This window comes from Pongo pygmaeus, chromosome 18, assembly GCF_028885625.2.
Source record: "Pongo pygmaeus isolate AG05252 chromosome 18, NHGRI_mPonPyg2-v2.0_pri, whole genome shotgun sequence".
NCBI classification, from domain to species: domain Eukaryota; kingdom Metazoa; phylum Chordata; class Mammalia; order Primates; family Hominidae; genus Pongo; species Pongo pygmaeus.
The window spans coordinates 70,006,762-70,033,404 of record NC_072391.2 but is presented as its reverse complement, the minus strand read 5'-3'; the positions used below and the strand labels follow the sequence as shown (position 1 = coordinate 70,033,404).

Genomic DNA, 26,643 nt, shown 5'->3' with positions numbered 1-26,643 from the left:
CAGACACTAGCAGAAAGACCTAGTTTCAAATCTCAGCTCTGCCATTTTCTGGCTACAGACCCTCAGCAAGCCATTTCTCCAGGAAATTTCTCTGATAAAATATATAGCATGAAAAATACTTGCTACAATTCCTGCCTCAAGTTGCTTCATAAATTGAGTTCCCTTTTCTAAACCCTTTATTTTTGCAAAGTCTCTAGCTCAATTTATACTACTGAAAAACTGACTTCTTCCTAACACTTTGCTTTGTGTTACGACAGATAAAACTAATTCAAGCCCATCCTGGCTAACACGATGAAACCCCATCTCTACTAAAAATACAAAAAATTAGCCTGGCGCAGTGGCTCACGCCTGTAATCCCAGCACTTTTGGAGGCCGAGGCGAGCAGATCACGAGGTCAGGAGATCGAGACCATCCTGGCTAACACGGTGAAAACCCATCTCTACTAAAAACACAAAAAATTAGCCGGGTGAGGTGGCACCTGTAGTCCCAGCTACTCGGGAGGCTGAGGCAGGAGAATGGCGTGAACCCGGGAGGCGGAGCTGGCAGTGAGCCGAGACTGCGCCACTGCACTCCAGCCTGGGGGACAGAGCGAGACTCCGTCTCAAAAAAGGAAAAAAAAAAAAAAAAAAAACTAGTTCAAGCTCCAAGCTGTTCCATTTCAACCTGGATTATACAAGTTGACAAACAACCTCTCAGTTGTTCCTATCCTTTATCGGTCCACCTGACATGCAAATGCTCCATTAGTTAGGTTATACAGATGTCCTCGACTTACGATGGTTCAACTTAAGATTTTTTGACTTCACGATGGTGCAAAAGCAATACTGTATGCATTTAGTAGAAACTGTACTTTGTATTTTGATCTTTTCCTGGGCTAGTGACATGTGGTACGATGTTCTCTCATGATGCTGGGCAGAGGTAGCGAGCCATAGCTCCCAGCCAGCCACTTGATCACAAGGGTAAACAACCAATACAGTGCCCTGTGTCACCACATGATTTTGCCCAACTATAAGCTAATGGAGTAAGCGTTCTGAGCACACTTAATGTAGGCTAGGTGAAGCCATGATGTTCAGTAGGTTAGGTGTATTAAATGTAGTTTCTACTTACCACATTTTCAACTTATGATGTCAGGGTTACATCCTTATCAGGGTGTAACCCCATTCTAAGTTGAGGAGCATCTGTATACGGTTTTTGCCCTTAAGTGGCTTATACTTTACTTAGAAGATTAGTTTGGTAAAACCCCAGAAAGAGGCATTCTAAACGTATCAATCTGATGAGTATTTGGTTAACTCTTTTGTAGGTCACTGACTCCTTGGACAATCTTATGAAAGCTGACCACCTTCCTCCTCAAAATGTACAACCACATATATATACACACACAACCTTTTGCACATAAATTCTGGGCTTCCTAGATCCTTAGCAGCCTTTGGATTCAACAGAGAAAACAGATGACCCCACAGGCTTTTGAAAGAGCCAAAGTCCCCACACTCCATGCTCATATAGAGAATGATCATAGAAGACAACAACGTGAGTTCTCTCCTTGATCCTGTACTCATAATTTAGACCCTGATCTTCTGGTTTAGAAAAATATATTTTCCAAAAGTAGAACTGAGTTAGGGATTTTTCAACCCACCTGCTTACCTGTGAGATACCAAGAAGGTGTTAGCCATGAAAACTGTGTCATTAGTTGACTGCTGTACCTCTTCTAAAAGCACATCTGCCATCGTACACTGCAGCAGGCGCGGGAGCTCCTCATTTCGGTCTCCATCAAACATGCCATACACAGCTCCCACCCCCTCTGCAAAGTTATCCATAGCAAGTGCTGAGACACACAGCCTATAACAGAAACATGAAAACAGAAAACAGAAAAGTTACTGGTAAAATATTATTCTTCAGGGAGCATTCTTTTTTTTTTTTTTTTTTTTTTGAGAGGGAGTCTTGCAGTGTCACCCAGGCTGGAGTGCAGTGGTGTGATCTCGGCTCACTGCAAGCTCCACCTCCCAGGTTCACGCCATTCTCCTGCCTCAGCCTCCCGAGAAGCTGGGACTACAGGTGCCTGCCACCACGCTGGGCTAATTTTTTTGTATTTTTAGTAGAGATGTTAGCCAGAATGGTCTTGATCTCCTGACCTTGTGATCCGTCCACCTTGGCCTCCCAAAGTGCTGGGATTACAGGCATAAGCCACCGCGCCTGGCCAGGAGCATTCTTTTAAAAAGTAAGTCTTAATTAAAGGTGGCGAAGACTACTAGCAAATCGTAATCTACACATAAAAAAAGTCCCCAGACATGATAATTAAGCAACATCTGAAAGAGCTAATGTCCTAAGGAAAGGGGAAACAGTCGCATTCACGGGCAATACATATTAGCTTTGCAATGCTGCCAAAGGCTGGTAAGATAAAACACTTTCTCTTAGTAGTAACTAAGGATTAGTTTTGTCAAGGCCTATCAGTCAAAGACCACCAGAGCACACCTATGGTTGAAAAAGTTGAGTTTATTACTCCTTATAGCAAATGAGAGTGCACCCCATGGAACCCTGGGGTATACAGGTACTAAGTGGTGCTGAAAAGAACCCAGTATAGGGTTTGGACTTTGGTTTGATCACTTTGGGGAGGGTCTAAGGAAGAGGATCATACTAGACTGGGTGTCATCAGAAAGTGGGGCCATTCTATGGCTGGGTATAAATCTTATCTAAAGGAAAGGAAAATTAGCAGAAGGATAAAGCTGTAACTGGTAAAGAAAGTAGCATCTACCCATCTTAGCCATGAAAGAGGGTGTCTGGTATTCTGTTGACTACACATTACTGTTGTTTTTGTCTTAAAACTTTATCATGATCTCAAAGGGATCTTATCTGACACTGATGTTCTATGATTTGTCTGTGTACAACAGAACAACATGGCCTAGCTATTATGAGCATCAGGCCAGTTCTCAGATGCCAGGGGCTGCCTTTTTTCTTTCTCAGTCTCCATGGCCAATATACTCACTTATTTCTCTGCCCTGCCATCTCAGCCAGTCCATGGCTCCAGAAGGTTGACATAACTGTAGAATCTGTGGTTGGCAAAGGTTTCTGATCAATTTTCAGGGTTGTGATATGGCTGTGGGAGATGAAGGAAGATTAAACCATATATTCTTCTATATTTTACAAAAACTATCCCAACAATAGTATTCTTTTTTTTTTTTTTTCTGAGAAGCAGTCACCCTCTTGTCACCCAGGCTGGAGTGCAGTGGTGTGACCTCAGCTCACTGCAACTTCTGCCTCCCAGTTCAAGCAATTCTCCTGCCTCAGCCTCCTAAGCAGCTGAGATTACAGGTGTATGCCACCATGCCCAGCTAATTTTTGTATTTCTTTATTTTATTCTATTTTATTTATTTTTTTGAGACAGTCTCCCTCTGTTGCCCAGGCTGGAGTGCAGTGGTGCAATCTGGGCTCACTACAACCTTCGCTTCCTGGGTTCAAACAATTCTCCTGCCTCAACCTCCCAAGTAGCTGGGATTACAGGCACCTGCCACAACAACCAGCTAATTTCTGTATTTTTAGTAGAAACAGGGTTTCACCATGTTGGCCAGGCTGGTCTCAAACTCCTGACCTCAAGTGATCCGCCCGCCTCGGCCTCCCAAAGTGCTGGGATTACAGGTGTGAGCCACCGCTCCCGGCTAATTTTTGTATTTTTAATAGGGATGGAGTTTTGTCATGTTGACCAGGCTGGTCTCGAACTCCTGACCTCAGGTGATCCACCCACCTTGGCCCCCCAAAGTGTTGGAATTACAGGCGTGAGCCACCACACCCGGCCAACAATAATATTATCTCTTAATAAAATAACCTATGGACTGACTAAGATTCATTTCCAGAGAGACTGATGAAAGTAGTATGCTGAACTACTGGCAAAGAAGGAGGGGAGAGAAAGGAAAGGGGTAGGAGGATCAAAGGGGTAGGAGTTTCAATCAAAAACTAAGCACAACAAAGATTTCTAAGTGTTAGTCAACCATCTATTTATGTTAAGTATTTTGATACAATGACATCTTGGTACAATGGATGAACTTGTATTGTCTCTTAGATATTATATAATCTGTGCCACCTAAAACATCTATGCCTGTTGTGAAAATATTCAGTATGTGGGTGGGTAGTAGCCATGGAGTAGTCCTAATATAAACAGATTGACTACTGGATAGAACATCTATTCATAACTTAATCAAAGAAGAGAACCTAGCGGCTTTATGGCCTAACTTCATTCTGTTCTTTTCATTAATCAAGATCTCCACAGTACTAAGGAAGACCTACACATGGCTGGTGGGCCTAAGAACACATAGATATTCCATTTCAAATTTTTTCCTACCTAAATATGTCCAGTGTCTTGTGTTCCAGAACCAGATTTGTATTTCCAGTCAGGTCAAGGTCTTGTAATGTAGCAGGCAAAGCCTCTGGAATCAGGATTTCTGTCAAGTCGTTGCAACTTAGGTCTACAAACTAAGAAAAAATGGAGAAATCAAAAGAAAATACATCATAGAGACTTAGTTTTTCACTCCCAAGTGTCCAATCTCTTACTATATCCCCAAAGAGGAACTTAATTTCTTCCCAGGAATCCATTACATACATTCTGGTCCCAAACTGGAGTACATAAGAAGACAATAATATTTTTCCTTATAAGAATAATCTCATTCACACTCCTTTCTTCTTCTTTATAAAAGGAGAATAATGTCATTCACTCTCCTGCCATTTCCCCCAGTAAGGACATCATTCCAGCACACAGAAGTACCTGGATCTGAGGCAACTGCAGTATTTCTGGGAAAATGCTGATGTTGTTGGAGTGTGCAACAAGGGTGTGCAGCCTTTTGCAGTTTGCTATGGTTGTGGGAATGGTTTTAAGTTTGTTGCCACTTAGGTTCAGTTCCTCCAATTGCTCCAATTTATTTAGTTTGCTGAAAAAGAAACAACAGAATACTATAATGCATCAAGACTGAGCAGCTGCCAAGGAAGTGCTATTCTACAGCAGCCACAGAGTACAGAAGGCCAACACGGTCCACTGCCAGATGACTGGAGAGAAATGAAACCGATACCAGGAATACTAGGAAAGGCAATGGCTCAAGAAGATAACCACTCCTGCTATAACTAAGCCTGATCTGCCTCAGTGTGCTTCAAGGGCTGCTGGATCTTGTGGGCAGGAACATCTTCCTGTTACCTAATGTACAAAAAGTGGCTAGAAAAGGAGTGGCCTCAAGTTGGGGGATTAGTCTTGATGCTTGCTTTACCACTAACTAGCGGCAAAATACTAAGTAAGTCAATGTCAGCAGTCTTCAACACCCTCAGCTGTAAAAAATGAAAAATAAGGTTGCACTAAATCATCACAAAGATTTTTTTTTTTTTTTTTTTTTTTTGAGACGGAGTTTCACTCTTGTTGCCCAGGCTGGAGTGCAATGGCCTTATTTCAGCTCACCACAATCTCCGCCTCCTGGATTCAAGCAATTCTCCTGCCTCAGCCTCCCGAGTAGCTGGGATTACAGGCATGCGCCACCACACCCGGCTAATTGTGTATTTTTAGTAGAGACAGGGTTTCTCCATGTTGGCCAAGATGGTCTCGAACTCCCAACCTCAGGTGATCTGCCCACCTCAGCCTCCCAAAGTGCTGGGATTATAGGCGTGAGCCACCGCACCCGGCCCATCACTAAGATTCTTTTCAGTTTTAAATTTCTATACTTACCCAATTCATGACATTAACTCATCTCCACTAAACATTTATCAAGTTCTTATTATACACACAGCACTGTGCTGTGAGGCAAGTGATTCACACTGTTCCATGACTGAGCAAAGCTTTCTACATGGTAAGCAAAATAACTTAAGTGAGACTAACACCTTCAGGTTATTACAAATAGTTCTAATTTATTTTGATTTACTGTTTTAAAAATTATAAAAACAATCGACTGCTGTTAACACGGAGAGAAAGTCTGAAAAATAAAGAAATACATCACCAATACCAGCAATCTGAAAGAATTACTTTTATCATTTTGCTGAATTTCCTATCAAATGTTTCATATATTTGTTTTACATAAATTTTATATCTTGCCTTTTTCATATAACATATCATAAATAATTTATACTCCTAGAAATTTCATATTTTTAAATAACTAAGCTTTGTAAATTACAATTATTTTTTCTGATAATAATATATACTCACTGAAAAAAACTCAAAAATAGAGACAAACAGGAAAAAAAATCTTTTAATGCTACTTCATTAAAATAAGTTAAATAATCTCTGAAAACATTTTGGTAGATGGTATTCTTGTCTTTCTTAAGGCATGAAACTATACTTTTCAAATTAAAAAATGGTATTATAGGCCAGGTAGGTGTGGTGGCTCACACTTGTAATCCTAGTAATTTCAGAGGCTAAGGCAGGTCAATCGCTTGAGCCCAGGAGTTTGAGGCTGCAGAGAGTTATTACTGCACCACTGCACACCAGCCTGGGCGACACAAGACTTTGACTCAAAAAACAAAAACAAAAACAAAAACAAAAAACAAAAAAAGGTACTATATTATATACATTGTATATACATTGTATTTTTTTTTTTTTTTTGAGATGGAGTCTTGCTCTGTTGCCCAGGCTGGAGTGCAGTGGCACAATCTTGGCTCACTGCAACCTCTGCCTCCTGGGTTCACACCATTCTCCTGCCTCAGCCTCCCAAGTAGCTGGGACTACAGGCACCCGCCATTACGCCCAGCTAATTTTTTGTATTTGTAGTAGAGACGGATGGTCTCGATCTCCTGACCTCATGATCTGCCCACCTCGGCCTCCCAAAGTGCTGGGATTACAGGCATGAGCCACCGCGCCTGGCCTATACATTGTATTTATGACTTCCTTTTATTTAACAATATATTTTAAAAGTGTTCCCACGTCCAAATCTCATGCTTTTTTCCCTTATCCTGCCTGGATTTTTCTGACTTGTAAATAGAAATGCAGCCTCCTCAATCAGTTTCTTACTGAGTACCCAGAACTGTGCTAGATTCTGAAAACAGTTCAAAAGAAACAAACAAGATTTCTATTGTGCATATACAATTACAACACTGCTCAGGAAATGAACTGACAGTAGATTTATTATTTAGTAGAGAACACACATTTTAAAAAATATGTTGTTCCTAAATTCCATTCAGTTTTATTATATATATTCAGATTACTCTATTTTTTTGTGATGTTAATTCTTGTCTTTGTCTTTTTTTGTTTTGTTTTGAGATGGAGTCCCGCTCTGTTGCCCAGGCTGGAGTGCAATGGCGCAATCTCAGCTCACTGGAACCTCCACCTCCCAGGTTCAAGCGATTCTCATGCCTTGGCCTCCTGAGTAGCTGGGATTACAGGCAGGCACACGCCACCACACTCGGCTAATTTTTGTATTTTTAATAGAGACAGGGTTTCACCATGTTGCCCAGGCTGGTCTTAAACTCCTGATCTCACATGATCCACCCACCTCAGCTTCCCAAAGTACTGGGATTACAGGCGTGAGCCACCGTGCCTGGCCTAATTCTTGTCTTTATTACTTCTTATTTTCATTTTCTTTGATATGTTTTAAGTTTTATATCAACCTGCTTTTGACCCCTCCAACAATAGAAGTGTCATCAAATTAGGTGAGATTCATTAGTTTTACAGCATTATGCCTGGTATCATCCAACAGCTTCCAGTGGTCTATTATTTTCACTTTATATGAACATATTTGAGGTCAATTAGGTTAATCTGGTAAAATTTCAAGAGAGCTACCACACCCTGAAATTAAGATTCTGCATTCATTTTAGAAGTCATTTAAAAAAAAAAAAAAAAAAAAAAAACAGTAAAAGTAAAAAGTCATTATTTTAATTCTCTCAAGGAGGCTGACCAGGCACAGTAGTTCACACCTATAATCCCAGCATTTTGGCAGGCTAAGGTGAGATGATCACTTGAGGCCAGGAGTTCAAGACCAGCCTGGGTAACATAGCGAGATCCCACCTCTACAAGTATGTTTTGTTTTGTTGTTTTGAGATGGAGTTTTGGTCCATTGCCAGGCTGGAGTTGCAGTGGTACAATCTTGGCTCACTGCAATCTCTGCCTCTGGGGTTCAAGCGATTCTCCTGCCTCAGCCTCCCGAGTGGCTGGGATTACAGGCACCCACCATCATGCCTGGCTAAATTTTTGTATTTTTAGTAGAGACAGGGTTTCACCATGTTGGCCAGAATGGTCTTGATTTCTTGACCTCGTGATTCGCTCGCTTCGGCCTGCCAAAGTGCTGGGATTACAGGCATGAGTGGCCACGCCCGGCCTCTACAAGTAAAAAATTAGTCGGGTGCAGGCCAGGCGCGGTGGCTCACGCCTGTAATCCCAGTACTTTGGGGAGGCCAAGGTGGGCGGATCACGAGGCCAGGAGTTCGAGACCAGCCTGGCCAACATGGTGAAACCCTGTCTCTACAAATATACAAAAAATTAGCCAGGTGTGGTGGCACATGCCTATAATCCCAGCTACTTGGGAGGCTGAGGCAGGAGAATCACTTGAACCTGGGAGGCCGAGGTTGCAGTGAGCCAAGACCACACCACAGCACTCCAGCCTGGCCAACAGAGCAAGACTCCATCTCAAATAAATAAATAAATAAGTTGGGTGTGGTGGTGCATGCCTGTAGTCCCATCTCCTTGGAAGGTTGAGGCAGGAGAATCACCTGAACTCCAATCAAGTTTCTCCTGTATGTCTTCTGAAGCTCTATCTCATGTTGTAAATGGTAAATGTTCATAAAAATTATAATTTTATAATTTACATACATATAATTTCATCCAAAATTATTAATATCAAATGTCATTGCCCCATGTTCTTAGTTTTTGAAAATATTATTTTTAATGACTACTTTCATGGCATAGATTTTTCTGGTGTTAAATTTTCCAAGTTTTAGCTGGTCATGGTGGCATGCGTCTGCAGTCTCAGGTACTTGAGAGGCTGAGGTAGGAGAATCACTTCAGCCCAGGAGTTCGAGACCAACCTGGCCAACATAATGAGATCCCATCTCTTAAAAAAAAAAAAAAAAAAGTTCTAAAGTTGTTTTTTTAACCAAATGTATTTTGAAAGGTATTTACTTATCCACTGACACTGTCTCATACTTTGACAGCATTAAACATCTTTCTTATGTGTTATAGGTATAGCCTGGCTAACTACTATTCATCTCTTCCTCCAGGGAGCCTAGCCCCATCCCCAGGCTCTGTGCAGTGTGACTGGCAATGTGTGCATATCGTCTTTAACAGCCTGCCTTTCTATGTATTTATTTTATTTACTTAGTTATTTTTTTGAGACACAGTCTCACTCTGTCATCCAGGCTGGAGTGCAGCGGCGCAATCTTGGCTCACTGCAACCTCCGCCTTCTGGGTTCAAGGAATTCTCCTGCCTCAGCCTCCCGAGTAGCTGCGATTACAGGCATGTGCCACCACGTACGGCTAATTTTTTTGTATTTTTAGTAGAGACACGGTTTCACCATATTGGCCAGGCTGCTCTAGAACTCACAAACTTGCGATCCGCCCGCCTTGGCCTCCCAAAGTGTTGGGATTACAGGCGTGAGCCACCACTCCCAGCCAAATACCCTGCCTTTCTTAGACTGCACTGCAACTACCCATCCACTTGTTTATTTTCCCAATTTGACTATACATTCCTAGAGGACAGAGACTGTAACTGTTCATAATACTTGACATATAATAAGTATTCCATTTTTGTATTATGAATAAATAGATAACAGTATTTTATAAAACAGTGCTGACAAAAGAAAAAATTGTCTTCGGAATCTGTTTCATAAGCCTGTACTTTTCTAGATTGAGCATTAGACCATAATTAAGAAGTCACAACTAAAAATTAAACATATTTTGACCAATTTTCCTGGTTACCGATACTTAACAACAGGGTACTAACTATTAAGATGAGATTTTTGCCACTCAACTAGTGAAATCATAGCATCTCTAAGTCAGTGAACGTAAACAAAGAGTCATAGTCAGATGGCTATATTTTTTCTGACAAATGTAGAATTAATGTTGTGTATTTGAAATGATCGAAGTTTGCATTCATTTTACCTTGCAGGAAAGGTCTGTAACTGATTGTTTGCAAGGTGCAAGATTCGCAGGTGCAGGTGCCCTACCAGGACAGGTATGCACTGATCCGTCAGGAGATTGTTGGTCAGATAAAGCAGCTGCAGCATACTCAAACTCTCCTCTCCAGTGCAGGCGGATGGTAAAGACTCCAGACTATTTGCAGATGCATTCAAGTATCTGAGACTGACAGAACACAAACAGATCATCACCTCCTTTAAGTTTATTTGTTGCCTTCCTATATAGAAACCATCATGTCACTTCAGTATGGAATGCTGCCATTCTAAGCTTCCAAATGGAAAAAAAAAAAAAAAAAAAAAAAAATTCCAGCTAGTTTTTCTCTAATTGATCCTATCCAACCCAAAGTTCCTTTTACTCAACTCATGCAAACCAACTAGAGAGGAAAAAGTACAAGCCTGGTTGTTTTCCCAGGCTTCTGGAGTGCCTGATTCTAACCTAACTTCATCTTTTACTGTCAAACTGCCTACTGAAAGGATGTTGCTGAATATCATGTTCACATATTTTTGAACTGTGAAGACACCATTTAGAAAAACTTTTGTCTGGGCCAGGCACAGTGGCTCACGCCTGTAATCCCAGCACTTTGGGAGGCTGAGGTGGGCAGACCACAAGGTCAAGAGATCAAGACCATCCTGGCCAACATGGTGAAACCCTGTCTCTACTAAAAACAAAAAACAAAAATTAGCTGGGTGCGGTGGTGCACTCCTGTAGTCCCAGCTACTAGGGAGGCTGAGGCAGGAGAATTGCTTGAACCCAGGAGGCGGAGGTTGCAGTGAGCCGAGATCGTGCCACTGCACTCCAGCCTGGCAAAAGAGTGAGACTCCATCTCAAAGAAAAAAAAAAAAGACTTTTGTCTGGTTTTAACAGCATCATTATGTATTCAGCCAATTCCATAATCCCCTAATAAAGAACATATAGGCTGTTTCCATTTCTATACACACGCTATTATAGACACTGTAACGAGCATCTTTGTATCCTTAACCAATTATTTCCTTAGAGTACATTCCTAAAAACGGAATTTGTGGGATCAAAGGATACACATTTTTTAGAGATTTAATATATTGCCAAACTGAGCTCCTGAAAGAGTATATGAAATTATACTTCCGGCTGGACGAGGTGGCTCACGCCTGTAATCCCAGCACTTCGGGAGGCCAAGGTGGGTGGATCATGAGGTCAGGAGATTGAGACCATCCTGGCCAACATGGTGAAACCCCATCTCTACTAAAAATACAAAAAAAAAAGCTGAGTGTGGTGGCACATGGCTGTAATCCCAGCTACTTGGGAGGCTGAGGCAGGAGAATTGCTTGAACCCAGGAGGCGGAGGTTGCAGTGAGCTAAGATCATGTCACTGCACTCCAGCCTGGCAACACAGCTAGGCTGTGTCTCAAAAAAAAATAAATTATACTTCCACAAGAAGACTATTAAGAGTGCCAGTTTGTCACAACTTTGTCAACACTGAATATTACAAATCCATTAATCTTTGCCAGTCTAGTAGATAAAACATGGTACAATTTTAAAATTTGCCTAACATAGTGTTTGGTATATACAGAACATTCTCAATAAAAGGCAGCTATTTATCATTAAACTTGTGTGTTCTCATGTCTTCTTCATGTTGTATGATCCATAATCCCTAATTCACTTTTTATATTGAAATATAAGTTTCACATAACGAATTAGCTTTTAAGCTAATGGCAGGTACTGTGTGTCTGCTTGTGTTGTGGTCTCAACAAAGCTCTGTCCAGAGTTTGTATTAAATAAATACCACCGACAGTTCGCTACAGCTAAGTTACTCACTACAGATTCTAAGGTTGTAAACTAATTTCATTCAGTCTATCATGAGGACCAAATGCAGCGTTATGCATTGCTAACAAATATTTGTAGATTAACAACTGCATCAATACTCCATTAAATGTTACATAAAGAAAATTTCCTTTAAATACGTTTTAGAATTTCCAAAGATTTTATTTTGAAGACTATCCAACCAACTGTATTATACATTAAGAGATGTATAAGCTGCTAAAGAGAGAACAAGCCAGACAACTGTGGGCTAAACAGTTTTTTAGGTCTCCTATTCATTTACTACTGCTCATCTCTGTTTTCTCCATTTCTAAATTGAAGACAATATTGCCTTCTCCATGTTGTAGAAAAATATAATTAAAAACTAGTTTTCAGTGCTTGCTTTGGCAGCACATATACTAAAATTGGAACGATACAGACAAGATTAGCATGGACTCTGAGCAAGGATGACAGGCAAATTTGTGAACCATTCCATATTTAAAAAAAAGAAAAGAAAAAGAAAAAAACTAGTTTTCAGGTTGGGTGCAGTGGCTCACGCCTGTTAATCCCAACACTTTGAGAGGCCAAGATAGGCAGATCACTTGAGTCCAGGAGTTTGAGACCAGCCTGAACAAAATGGTGAAACCGTGTCTCTACAAAAAATAAAATTAGCCAGGTGTGGTGGTGCATGCCTGTGGTCCCAATTACTTAGTAGGCTGAGGAGGAAGGATCACTTGGACCCAGGAGGTCAAGACTGCAGGGAGCTATGATTGCACCACTGCACTCCAGCCTGAGTGACAGAGTGAAACCATGTCTCTAAAAAAAAAAAAAAACAAAAAACAAACAAAACAAACCCCACAAAAAACAAATAAACTCCACAAAACTAGTTTTCACTTAAAGGTGATGTACACATTAGGTACACCTGATTACAGGCCTAAAATAGCAAGACATGTCATCTATTTGTTAATTTATAGTGAGAAGGCAAATGACACCTTTTGGAAGCACATTATCTGTAAATACAGTTTTCAAAAAGTACACAAAAAGGTTTGCACATAAAGACTGTAATTTAAAGGCAGTTCGGTAAAGCTAGGAGCAAAAACCAAATTAACTTTAGTGGTATGTCCTTTTCTCTCCAATGCAAAAGCTCAAAATTGCCCAAAGAAACCACAGCAGAATGTTGTGCTTTCTCTTTAAATATCATAACTATATTCATTTTCAGAGATGAAAGCCTGAATCTTCTCAACCTGTCTGAAATTGTTTACAACACAGAAACCTCTTTAAGGATTTGACAGTTATTTCAACTATGAGTTACTGCCTCATAAAACAGTGTCATATTTTGTTTCATAAAAATTGCAAATAAGTCTCCACTCATAGTTGGACTATTAGGTAAACTCTCTGTAAATATAGTTCCAAAGGTCACTCCAATGATAAGTCACTGCAGTCTGTTTAGCCAATGATTCTGCTCTTCTGAAAAAAATTCTATGGTACTTACTTTAAGGCCTTGGAGAAGAGAGTGTCTGGCAGCCTCGTGAGTGCATTATGCTGAAGATCCAACACCTCAAGGGGGATGTGCTCTATCAGTGTTGGGAGGTTTTGCATGTGATTGTGTCCCAGCATCAGTTTTCTAAGACTCAAGCTACTCAGAATTCTAAGGGGGAAACATACAAACAAACACATTAAAAACTTAGTTAAATCATTCTTTCTGAGGCTGTCCTAGCCTATTTAACTGAAATCAGTTAACTTATAGAAACATATTCTCCTAGATTGTATACTCACTGACAAGTAAGTGCCTGAGCCAAGAAAGCAGCTATGACCATATATTTACCTACCACCCACCAGGAAGTCATTAAGATCATTCTGAGAAAAGGTGAATTAGTGAAGGCAAACAGCACAGAGGAGATCTACACTAAAAAGGCAATTTCTAGAATAAATCAATTTAGATTTTAAGTCTAAGCAGCACCACAAATTCAGTATATTAATATTAACACATCTTGTGAATAAATTCGTAACATTTCATTACAATAAAAACTACTATTTATTGAGTACGTAAAATGTGCTAAGCCACTTAACAATGAAGTTAATTCAGAAAGGTTCAGTAATTTGATTTGCCTAAGATTTCACACTGCATAGTAAATGGTAAAGTCTGGACTTGAATTAAGGTTTGACTTCAAAGATTGTGTTCACATTTAGTATGTTAAACGCCTCTAGTTTAATTTTAAAGACTCCATAGAAAATAACATTTTATACCTCAATGCTTTTGAATATATCATTCCCTGCCGCCTTCACCAAGCCCCCCTCTCTTTCTCCCACCACTTAGAAAAATCCCATCATCTGGTAAAGGTCAATTCAAATGCCATCTTCTCCATGAAACATTTCCAAATTATTCAAATTTCTTCTGATTTTCTCCATTTAATTTATACAGTGTAGTGATTAAGAGTGAAGGCTCTGGCTGGGCGCGGTGGCTCACGCCTGTAATCCCAGCACTTTGGGAGGCAGAGGTGGGCGGATCACAAAGTCAGGAGATCGAGACCATCCTGGCTAACACGGTGAAACCCCATCTCTACTAAAAATACAAAAAAAAAATTAGCTGGGTGTGGCAGCGTGCACCTGTAGTCCCAGCTACTTGGGAGGCTGAGGCAGGAGGATGATGCGAACTCAGGAGGCGGAGCTTGCAGTGAGCCGAGACTGAGCCACTGCACTCCAGCCTGGGCAACAGAGCAAGACTCTGTCTCAAAAAAAAAAAAAAGAGTGAAGGCTCTGGAGTAAAAATGACTACATCCAAGGCCAGGTGTGGTGGCTCCTGCCTGCAATCTCAGCACTTTGGGAGGCTGAGATGGGCCCATTGCTTGAGCCCAGGAGTTTGAGACCAGTGTGGCCAATATAGCAAAGCCCTGTCTCTACTAAAAATATAAAAATTAGCTGGGTGTGGTGGTGTGCACCCATAGTCCCAGCTACTGAGGGGGGCACTGAGGCCAGAGAATCACCTGAGCCTGGCAGGTTGATGCTGCAGTGAGGAGTGATTGTGCCACTACACTCCAGCCTGGGTGACGGAATGAGACCCTGTTTCCAAAAAAAAAAAGACTACCTTCAAATGCCAGCTCCCGTCACTTCCTGGTTAAGTGCAACCTTCAACAAGTTACCTAACTGCTCTAAGCTTTACATTCCTCATTTCTAAGATGAAGATAACAGCACCTATTAAATATATGATAAGGTTTTTAAAGGATTAGGTAAAATCATAAAAGTGGTGTTCTTAGAACACTGCCCAGCTTATAATAGCTCATCCTATAAAAATTAACTATTATTACTATCATGTCACCAACCTATGGCAGCAACTCTTAGTGTATTTATTTCATCACAGTTATCCACATATGTTACACTATCTTCTCATTACTTTCCGTGCAAGCCAAGCCCATGCTTTATTACAGCACATCACACTGCCTCATGCTCAGCAGGTACTCAACACACTGAACAAATAAAAGGCAACCCAAATCTAGAAAAAAAATTAAATATACACACACGTAAATGTTAGTATATACATACATATATACATAATATATGCATTCAGGCACACATACCTCATGGGAACCTCTGTGAGAAGATTATAGCTCACATCTAATACTTCTATCTTCTTTGCTTCACAGGCCCAGTCAGGGACACACTCTAGCAGGTTTCTGCAGAAAATAAATAATTAAATGGCACCATTTAAGATGACAAGTGGAACTCATTTCACTAGGCTATAATGTATCCATTAACCAGCCTATGACCCCTTGAGGGCAGGAACACTGTCTCCAAGGCATCCCTTGGAACATTGCCTGGAATATAGTAGGTGCTCAGTGAATGCTGTTGAATTAGAAGGGAGAGGAGAGACAAGTACTTGAAAATGTATAATACTGGATCAATTATGTTACATGCTCAAAGAGGATAAAAAGGCTTTCTGCAATAGAAAAGCACACTTGTGGCGGGATGGGATGAGGGAAAGATAAGGAATTATAATTAACAAACCTTCAAAGATGAGTTAAGACTTCCACAGGTAATGACTGGGTGAGAAGAGAAGAAAATTCCAAGGAAAATGAACAGAATGAATACAAGTAAAACAGTACAGGTAAAAGATAACTAGTAGGGAAAAAGTTTCAAACCATTTAGAATGTGAGCTCAAATAATTAGTAGAGCACCAGGCAGATATTTAGTCAAGAGAATTTTTTTTCAGATATGACAGCTTCTCTAGGCCTCAAGGTATCTACGGGTTTATCAAGCGATATAATGAGGCAGAATGAAGCTGCGCTATATAAGAGAAACACACATATTGCTATACCTTAGTGAAGGAAACCCTTTACCTAAAATGGATCAAAACAAGCTCTCTAAGAAATATGTGGGTTAGAATATGAAGATGTTGTACAAAGGCCTGAGGTGAGGAGCACATTCCAAGCACAGGGTGGCAACATGAGCTAGAGCACAGAAGCAAGAGAAGAAATGCATGACATGTATGGGGAATAACAAGCAGCTTGGTGATGCTGGAGCACCCGGAGGAGACGGCCTGGGCTGGAGATCTGAGTGTAGCTGAAATAACTGGAGTAAATGAGGTCACGTCCAATGAAGTATAGCAGACCAAGGACAGAACCCTGGGGATAATCGACCTTTAAAGGGCTAGCTGAGGAAGAAGGGTATGCAAAAGAAACATGGCCATAGTGGCATGAAAAAAATCAGACTGTATTAGCCAGCCAAGGAAAAAGCATGTTGGGAGAAAAGAGAACAAGATTAACTGTGTCAACACAGAAAAGTTCCAATAAGAGCAGAACTAAACTGAGCTGTTAAAAGGATAAGCAGATGGGGACTGAAGAAACTAAGCCAACAAATGCACATAATTCTTGAGAAATTTGGACAAAAGGGGGAAGAGACGAATTAAGAAAATAGCTAGGGGGGTTGTGAGGTAAAGGGAACTTTGTTATGACAGAAAAGACAAAGTGTGTGTACAGACTAAGAAAAAAGAGGCTGAAAACACACACACACACACATACACACACACGTACACACGAGAGGAAGGGAAGAGGAGGGGGAGAGAGAAGGACAATAATGACGACGAACAGAGCAAGGTCCAGGGCAGTGGGAGCGGAGGAATCACAGGCACAGACAGCTGGACTGGCCATGAACAGAGGACAGAAGCTGAGAATGAATACGCATCTGCATAAATTCAAGCAAGGTGGGTGTTTGGAAGCTGAGGGAAATCGCCCACAATGGCCTCTATTTTCCCAGTCAAGTAGGAAGCTAAGTTCCAGCATGGAGGAGACTGGGGAGGGGGACACTGAGGGAGGTAGATGCTGAGGACACTGGAAGGTGCTGGCAAGACAAAGAACCAATAAGCTCCAGATGAGGTTGGAAATTTTGAGTTTGTAGTGGTGTCTACTTGGATGTGATTTTCTTCGGCAACGATCAAGCTCAATGGAAAAGGTAAAATTTTAGTACTGACCCATGCTGGGGTTTTGCTGGGAAGATAAGCAGAAAAGAATGGAAGGGAATCTAAAACATTAGCTTAAAATGATAATGATAAAGTAACGAAATCAACAAAAAGAAACCTGGCTAAAACAGTTAGTATTTCTTGAGATGACTACATAGTCAGGTACTATCCTATGCATTTTGCATTTATCATCTCAGTCTTCACAACAACCCTGACCAAATAGGACCCTGCCCACTGCCCCTTTGATCTGCTTTGGGCACCCTGTACTCACAGCACTTAGGATGCTGCCCTGTCACTGCTTGTTTGATTGTTCATCTCGCCACTAGACTGCAAAACTCTACCGCTGAACCCAGAATGCCCAACAGTGGTTATAAATGAATAAAAGAAAAACAAACCTCATTTGTTTGTTTCTGGCCACCGAGAGGAGTAATAAAATCCTGAATATAATTAATGTCCCTTCAAAAATAAGACCAACATGAGTTATAGGAGTACAAAAAAATTAAATAATATTTTAAAAACCCACTATCTGGCTGGGCTCGGTGGCTCACGCCTGTAATCCCAGCACTTTGGAAGGCCAAGGCAGGCAGATCACAAGGTCAAGAGATCGAGACCATCCTGGCTAATGTGGTGAAACCCCATCTCTACTAAAAATACAAAAAATTAGCCAGGTGTGGTGGTGAGCACCTTTAGTCCCAGCTACTCGGGAGGCTGAGGCAGGAGAATGATGTGAACCCGGGAAACAGAGCTTGCAGCAAGCCGACATCATGCCACTGCACTCCAGCCTGGGCGACAGAGCGAGACTCCGTCTCAAAAAAACAAACAAACAAACACCCACTATCTAAAAATCAAGAATTATCTGATTCCAACTGACAAAACAGCAATCAGTGCCTTGAAGATAACAGGTCTTCTTTGTTTGCATCTCATCCTACATCCATAGTCTTTAAGAAAAAGTAATTCACAGACACCTTACTATTTCAAGAGAATCCTTCCTTTATACAGTAAGGCTATTAAACTTATTCGTCCACTCATCCTTTCTTTTTCCAGGTTATCCAAATATTTCAATATACTTAGATTTCTTGTACATCAAAACTGCCAAAGAATCCACATGTATCTCTTAAATAGTAAGAAACAAGCGCCACCCTCATGAAAGACACTCACCGGGAGAGATCCAAGGAAGTAAGCAGGCTGGGTACTGGATAAATGTTCACTGCTGTCAGCCCTAATCCAAAAACAAACAGGTGTTAGTGAAATCCTCTAAAAAGGAAAGTAACTGAGAGCTGACAATGGAAAAGTAGCTTAGTGAAATCACCAGAGAGAAAACTGATGTATTCTACTAAGATGAGCTAAAGACAAAAACTACTGAAAACTCACTTTGACTAACTGATCCCAATTTGTCTTGAAAAACAAATGTAACAGCAAATTGAAGGATCCTGTGTACTGCACTGCCTTTATACGTTAAGCAGTAGTTACATGTTAACAGTAACTACTTAGCTTTTTAACTTGATAAAAATAATTAGACTTTTACTGGCAATATTTTAACTTTTAATTGAAGTATAACAAAAACACAGAAGAGTGCAACAATTCAGTAAAATTTCACAAACTGAACACACTAGTGGAACCAACACACTAGTGGAACCAACACCCAGATCAAGAAACAGAACATTACCAGCTCCCTGGGAACTGCCCCATGTTTCCCCTTCCAGTCATTGCCCCTGAAGGGTAACATTACCCTGACTCCAAGTACCAAACTACTTTTGCCTGTCTACATAAATATATGCATGCAGTATGTATAATTACTTTTGCCTATCTATGTAAACATATGCATACAGTATGTATAATTACTTCTGCCTATCTACATAAATATATGCACACAGTATGTATAATTTACTTGTCTGGCTTCTTTCACTCCACAATATGTTTACAGGATTTGTTTTTACAGTTGTATATGATTATAGTTCATTCATTCTCATGCCTGTAAAAAATTATTTTATGTGAATATACCACAATTTATTGGCCCATTTTAGAGTTGATGACATGTTAAGTCTTCCAGTCTGCAGTTACTATGAATAGTACTTCTATGAACATATTTGTCCATGTCTTTTGTGGACTAATATAAGTCTTATATTGAACATAAGCCTAGAAGAGGCACTGCGGGGTACAGGGTATGTTTCTGTTCACCTTAGCAGATACTACTGAACAGTTTTCCAAAGTGGTTGTACCAATTTACATTCCAACAGCTGCTCCTGGGATTTTTAGGCCTTTCCATTCTAGTCATTCTGGTAGGTGTATAGTGGTGCTACGTAGGAGTTTCAATTTGCATATCCCTGATGACTAGTCAAGTTCAGCGCTTTCCCTATATTAACTGATCACATTTAGATAACTTCTTTTTGTAAAGCAGAGTTTTTGACTTTGAGGCATCAAAACTGCAAGTTTTTATGTGAATTCTTCCAGGTTGTAGAATTTAAGGATTTTGTAAATGGAGTAGAAGACCTCAAACAAGCCCTGTTCAGTTAACTGCTGTGATAGAATACTGATGACTCATAGTATTTAAGTATTTAAATACTATTAAAATATTTCATTTATTTGTATATACTTAAATATTTACAAAGAGTAAATATTTAGGACTGTGTGCCTGTTGATGAGGTCTTTTCCAGTAGGGCCAGGAATTCAGACTGTTTAGACACATTAAGGATAGGGATGGGCCTGATAACAAAAATCTCCACAGCTAGGACTTACTACGATGTCAGGCATCTACAAACAGCATAAGTCAACACTCACCAGTTTTAACACTCTTCTGACCAAGCAATTAATCTAAGCTACAATTTGAAGCTTCTATAACATAGTAAAAGGCAACGCAAACAGAAGTCCTCAACTTTTATCTGTATAATCTAGTTTACAGATACAGAAAAATAAAGAGAATAAAATAATGAATCCTCTTTCACCTATCATATAGCTTTTAACAAACCTACATTCTGCTTTATATGCGGCAGACTTTTTTTTTTTTTTGAGATGGAGCTTTGCTCTTGTTGCCCAAGCTAGAGTGCAATGGCATGACCTTGGCTCACTACAACCTCCACCTCCCGGGTTCAAGCAATTCTCCTGCCTCAGCCTCCCGAATAGCTGGGATTACAGGCAAGCGCCACCATGCCCAGCTAATTTTTTGTATTTTTAGTAGAGACGGGGTTTCACCATATTAGCCAGGCTGGTCTCGAACTCCTGACCTCAGGTGATCTGCCCACCTAGGCCTCCCAAAGTGTTGGGATTACAGGCTTGAGCCACCGTGCCTGGCCCAGACTTTTTTTTTTTTTAAAAAAGAATTAAAATACCACACATACCGAGAGGTAAACATCATCCTGAATATGGTTTTCATCATTCTCATGTATTCTTTCATAGTTATGGCATATTTATAGCTAAGAAAACAATATTTCTGTGTGTTTTAAATTTTGATATAACTATCACAATATACATTTAATTATGCACTTTTCCTTGCTCAAAAAAAAGTTTGCAATTTATCCATATTACCATACAAAGCTTTAGCACATTCATTTCCATTGCTGTGCAATATTCTATTGCATAAACATACTACTGATTTGCCCATTTTCCTATTAATAATCCTACTTTTAGGCCGGGTGTAATGGCTCACACCCGTAATCCCAACCCTTTGGGAGGCTGAGGTAGGCAGCTAACTAGAGGTTAGGAGTTCAAGAACAGCATGGCCAATATGGTGAAACCATGTCTTTACTAAAAATACAAAAATTAGATGGGTATGGTGGCACACTCCTGTAATCCCAGCTACTCAGGAGGCTAAGAGAAGAGAATTGCTTGAACCTGGGCAGCAGAGGTTGCAGTGAGCTGAGACCAGGCAACTGCACTCCAGCCTGGGCAACAGAGCTAGACTCTGTCTCAAAATCCTACTTTTTCGTGCTCACAAAAAGTGATAAACAATCTGGTATACATCTCCTTGTGCACATGTGGGTGTCTTTGGGATATATCCCAATCAGGGAACTTCTAGAATATGGTATGTGTGTGTCTCGACATCTCTAACACTGTCACATTACTCTCTAGGGTGGTTTTACCAGTCACCTCTCACTGGCAGTGTGTGAGTGCTCAGGAAGATGCTTCTCCTCGCCTCTGGAAACACTCAGAATTACCTTTTTTTTAATTTGATGAGTATAAAATGTTACTATTTAAATTTACATTTTTCTGACAGTAAAATTTAACCTATTTTCCTTTCCTTCCTTAAACACATATCAAAAGTAAAGAAAGGTAAAGAACTTTCCATAAAAAGAATGGCCTTGACAAATATGAGGACCTTTTCATTGAAAAATATTCTTAGGGCAAATCACTATTGAAATCAGGGGCTTCTCATTCTAGCACTGAGGCTACACAAGCTTTTAAACCACAAACTGGCAAACTTTTTCTGTAAAAGGCTAAATAGTAAACATTTTAGGCTTTGCGGACTATATCACAGTCTCTCTTACTACTATTCAATTCTGCCACTGTAGCACAAGAGCAAGAATGTATAAATAATATGCAAGCAAACCACTGTGGCTGCATTCCAGTAAAACTTCATTTAGAAACATAGAAACTTGAATTTCATAGTAATTTTCACATGTCACAAAATTCTTCTTTCTTTTTTTGAGATAGGGTCTCACAAGTCTCACCCAGTTCTCTCATAAGAACATGCAATGGCACGATCTCAGCTCACTGTAACCTCTGCCTTCCAGGCTCAAGTGATCCTCCCATCTCAGCCTCCTGAGTAGCTGGGACCATAGGTGTGCCACCATGCTGGCTAATTTTTGTATTTTTTGTAGAAATGGGGTTTCGCCATGTTGCCCAGGCTAATCTCGAACTCCTGAGCTCAGATGATCAGCCCACCTCAGCCTCCCAAAGTGCTGGGATTACAGGCATGAGCCCCCACGATCAGCCACAAAATTCTCCTTTTGACTTTTTTTTTACCCAACCATTAGAAAAATGTAAAAACCATTCCATATGGGCCACAAAAAAAGAGGTGGCAGGCCAGATGCGGTCCTGGGGTATAGTTTGCCAACCTGTTTTAGACTATTATTGATGCTCTGTTTTGAACATGCTTGCCCACCTCCCCACCACCACTATTCTGTGGAATGCCTCTTATTATGCTCAATTAGTAAAGCTCAAAGTATCCTGCCATGTCTTTTTATGCACACTGTAACCACTTAAGTATTGACAGCAAAGTGAAAAGATAAAGCTTTGCCTCAATGAGCCACAAACCCCATCCTGCAGAGTGGCTGAGGAACACCACAGGTGCCACTGTTCTCAGAAAGCACTGACAACAGCTGAAAGAGAAAAAAAAAGGCTGCACAGAAAACTCACTGTTGGAACTGGCATAGAGGGTCCGAAGGGAGAAGCCACTGAGTGTTAGCTCCCTCAGCTGATTCCGCCCACAGTGCAGCTGTTCCAAGCTGCATAAGGAGCTAAGATCCAAGTCAGTCAGTCGGTTGTCCCGCAGATCCACGTGGGTGATGTGTTTATTTCCCTCCAGATTTTCAATAACCATGGTTTTCAAATGGTTCATCCTTAATACGCAGAAACAAGAAAATAATCATAAATAAGAGTCTATTAAATGTGCTTACCAGAATAAAAATAAAAAGTAGGACAGGTATGATCCCTTTCTCTGTTTCCTTTTTTTTTTTTTTTGAGATGGAGTTTCACTGTGTTGTCCAGGCTGGAGTGCAATGGCGTGATCTCAGTTCACTGCAACCTCTGCCTCCCGGGTTAAAGCGATTCTCCTGCCTCAGCCTCCCAAGTTGCTGGGATTAGAGGCACCCCCACCATGCCATGCTAATTTTTTGTATTTTTAGTAGACATGGGGTTTCACCATGTTGGCCAGGCTTGAACTCCTAACCTCAGATGATCTGCCTGCCTCGGCCTCCCAAAGTGTTGGGATTACAGGCGTGAGCCACCGTGCCCGGCCCCCTTTCTCTGTTTCCTAAACAATTTAAGAATTTCACTACTCGCCTCATTTTGCAAGGTACTATATAAATAACTACAGCTGATGAATAACTCAAGGTACAGCCAAGTTAGACAATCCAAACTGGCAAATACATATACAAATTAATAAAGAGAAGGAAAAAAGAGGCCATATCTATGAACAGTTAAACACTTACATCCAAATACCTAATAATGTCAGGTGGGCACTAAGTAGGACAAATGAACAGGAAGATGAACACAACCTTTTGAGTTAGTGAGCAGCAAAGCAGTCACAACAGTACCATGTCCAGAGTATAAGGATGGAGCCATACTTCTTCCTGTTGCTATGCCTGCTCTATCTCTAGTGCTAAGGTTCAAACACAAAATTAATTAACAGACAAGGAAATAATCTGCATATATATATATGGAAGAGTTCAATGGCAAATTATAGAAAATGACCTCTGGGTTTTTTCTACACGAGTGTATGATTTAATTTATGCAGGTCTGTTCTCACTTTCCTATATTTCTATAAATATCTCTCTTAAGTCTCTGGTGCGGTTAAAAAACAAAAACAAAAACAAAAACTCTCTCTTACTGTCTTTACAAGCTACATCAATGGCTTACTGTAAATAACAGAACATCCAGTAGGTATCTTTTTACCAGCTTCCTTTAGGAAAATATTATGACTAGAAAATAAAACTCTCATAAAAAGTTCTTAGTAATGAAACCTTTAACATTTTAATTGTAATACAATGGATATCAAGAAGAAACCCAATGACTCAACAGAAAAATGGTCATTTATGGAAATCTACAAACTACTAATATACATATAAAAAAGATGTTCAACCTCACTGCTATGTAAATAAACATTGATTAAAACAATGAAATACTTTTTTCAACCTACTAGACTGATGATAAATAAAAAGAAATGCTAAAATCCAATATTGACAAATATATGAGAAAATGGGAATTCTCATAAAATGGTGGAGGGGTCGGGCACACTGGCTCACACCTGTAATCCCAACACTTTAGGAGGCCAAAGCAGGAGGACTACTTGAGCCAGGGAGTTCAAGACCAGCCTGGGCAACACAGCAAGACCCCATCTCTATAAAAAATTTTTAAAATAAAAAATATACACTGATGGGAGGGTAAGTGAGAACAATCTTTGTCAAAGGCAATTTGATAGTCTATATCACATGGTACAACTACCTGATCCTTAATCTCTCTGCTACTGAGTGATAAGTAAAGTCTTACTATATCTTTGAAAATATATATTTCTATACTATTCAAAAAACCTAAAGTTATGGGCCAGGTGTGGTGGCTGTAATCCCAGCACTTTGGGAGGCTGAGGTGGGTGGACTGCTCGAGTCCAGGAGTTCAAGACCAGCCTGCACAACATGGTGAAACCTCATCTCTACTAAAAGTAGAAAAAAATTAGCCAGGCCTCGTGGTGTGCACCTGAAGTCCCTACTACTCGGGAGGCTGAGGTGGGAGAATCGCCTGAGAACGGGAGGTCAAGACTGCAGTGGGCCAAGATCGTGTCACTGTATGCTAGCTTGGGTGACAAAGTGAGATCTTGTCTCAAAACAACAACAAAATTTTTAAAACCCTAATGTTTTAAACAAATCTTCATAAAGAGAAGACATAAAGGTCCACCAGAGTCAATTTAAAGGAAGCTGTGGTAAAAAATCACCTTACCTTAAATCCACATGCTTGATATGGTTCATCCTATTCAGCACCCCTAAGTTCAGGACTTCCAGGCAATTTCCTGCCATAACCACTCTATCTAACATAGTGAGTTTCTCATAAACCTCAGGAATTTGACTAAAGTTGTTGAAGGAAATTCCCAAGGAGGAAAGCTGTTGTAGATTTCCCAATTCTTCAGGTAAAGTAGTCAGAAAGTTGCCATCAAGACACAGGGTTTGAAGACTATAGAAAGAAAACAAAACAAGTCTACTTTATGAAAGGTTTCACTGGAATGCACAGAATCAGAGTTGGGGATTCTGATTTATGTCACTAATTTATTATCAATCCCAAAATAGTAAAGTGTCCTAACTCTCCATGTATACAGACTTAATAGATGAGTTACACACAACTTAAACAAATGGTCCCTCCAACATTAAGAGTTAAGACCGCTGCTGTTGAAGCTGAGGGATCAGTCACTGCTACGGGCAGGTAGATCTCTGACGTCAAAAACTGCTGCTGACTAGAATCCTAAGAAGTACATGATATATTTCACTGCAAGAGCTCAAGATACTACCTTCATTCCAAACCCCAGGCAAGTTCCTTATTCTGCAAGGGAAAAGAGGAATCTAGTAAAAGTTACTTACTTTAGCAGATTGCCAATTTGACTTGGTAGGTCATGAAATCCATTACAGGAAACGTTGAGCTCAGTCAGGGTAGAGATCTCGCATAACAATATAGGAAACAACCCAAGTTTATTATGGGACAAGTTCAGGCCCTTCAGTTGAGAAAATCTAAAGAGCAAAGGCAAAAATGCATATTGCATTTCAATACATCTATTACTGTAGCTTTACGAGGGACATCAATGGCCTTTGATGATCTATTTTAAATGTCTATAATAGAATTTATTCCAAAAATACTTATTGAGCACTCGCTACATATCAAACACTGAGTGGCGACAGAGGACACCAAGATGACTAATGCGCAGTCCATGTGATGAAGGAAACCACGTCTTAGCATTACGGGAGCTCTCTTTTCTCCTTAAAAAGGAAGACAATCTTGGCTGGGTGCAGTGGCTTATGCCTGTAATCCCAGCACTTTGGGAGGCCGAGGCAGGTGGATCACGAGGTTAGGAGATCAAGACCATCCCGGCTAACACAGTGAAACCCTGTCTCTACTAAAAAACAGAAAAAATTAGCCAGGGGTGGTGGCGGACACCTGTAGTCCCAGCTACTCGGGAGGCTGAGGGAGGAGAATGGCATCAACCCAGGAGATGGAGCTTGCAGTGAGCCAAGATTGCGCCACTGCACTCCAGCCTGGGCCACAGAGTAAGACTCCGTCTCAAAAAAAAAAAAAAAAAGGTAGACAATCTTGAAGAACAGCTCATGCTGGTACAATTCTTTTGTATTTCATCATACTTGATACGCTTGAAATCTTTTTCCATTATTAAATTTCTACATGTAATATACAAAATCCTTGCAATAATTAATCAACTCATAGAGCAACAGCTAACAAATATGTAGATCAAATCCCATTTATAAGCAACTTCTTTTTTCATACTGAAATTATGTTGGCTAAAATGTCACATAAAATGAATAAACCAGTTAGAGCTTGAAAATACGAATGTGACAGCATTTTACCATTATGTGACCTGATACACAACACAAAATAATTTTTAGTGCTTCTATTTTGTTCATGGAAGTAA

The 26,643-nt window shown here is 40.3% G+C and overlaps 1 protein-coding gene and 1 non-coding gene across 5 annotated transcripts in view; one reads left to right on the top strand and one right to left on the bottom strand.

Moving 5' to 3' along the window:
- PHLPP2 (PH domain and leucine rich repeat protein phosphatase 2) overlaps positions 1-26,643 on the bottom strand; it is a 78,038-nt gene that overhangs the window by 8,613 nt on the left and 42,782 nt on the right. For all 4 annotated transcript variants that reach the window (XM_054453256.2, XM_054453259.2, XM_054453257.2 and 1 more), the window contains 11 exons: positions 25,586-25,732; positions 24,954-25,184; positions 22,659-22,861; positions 18,465-18,525; positions 15,430-15,525; positions 13,347-13,502; positions 10,046-10,246; positions 4,748-4,910; positions 4,328-4,458; positions 2,978-3,088; positions 1,639-1,833 (listed from right to left, as the gene is read on the bottom strand). In XM_054453256.2, the coding sequence (XP_054309231.1) occupies positions 1,639-1,833; positions 2,978-3,088; positions 4,328-4,458; positions 4,748-4,910; positions 10,046-10,246; positions 13,347-13,502; positions 15,430-15,525; positions 18,465-18,525; positions 22,659-22,861; positions 24,954-25,184; positions 25,586-25,732 (1,695 nt within the window). The remainder of the gene's footprint in view (positions 1-1,638; positions 1,834-2,977; positions 3,089-4,327; positions 4,459-4,747; positions 4,911-10,045; positions 10,247-13,346; positions 13,503-15,429; positions 15,526-18,464; positions 18,526-22,658; positions 22,862-24,953; positions 25,185-25,585; positions 25,733-26,643) is intronic.
- LOC129016455 (U6 spliceosomal RNA) lies at positions 12,250-12,356 on the top strand. The gene has a single exon (XR_008494843.2). It is a non-coding gene; the product is annotated as a U6 spliceosomal RNA (small nuclear RNA).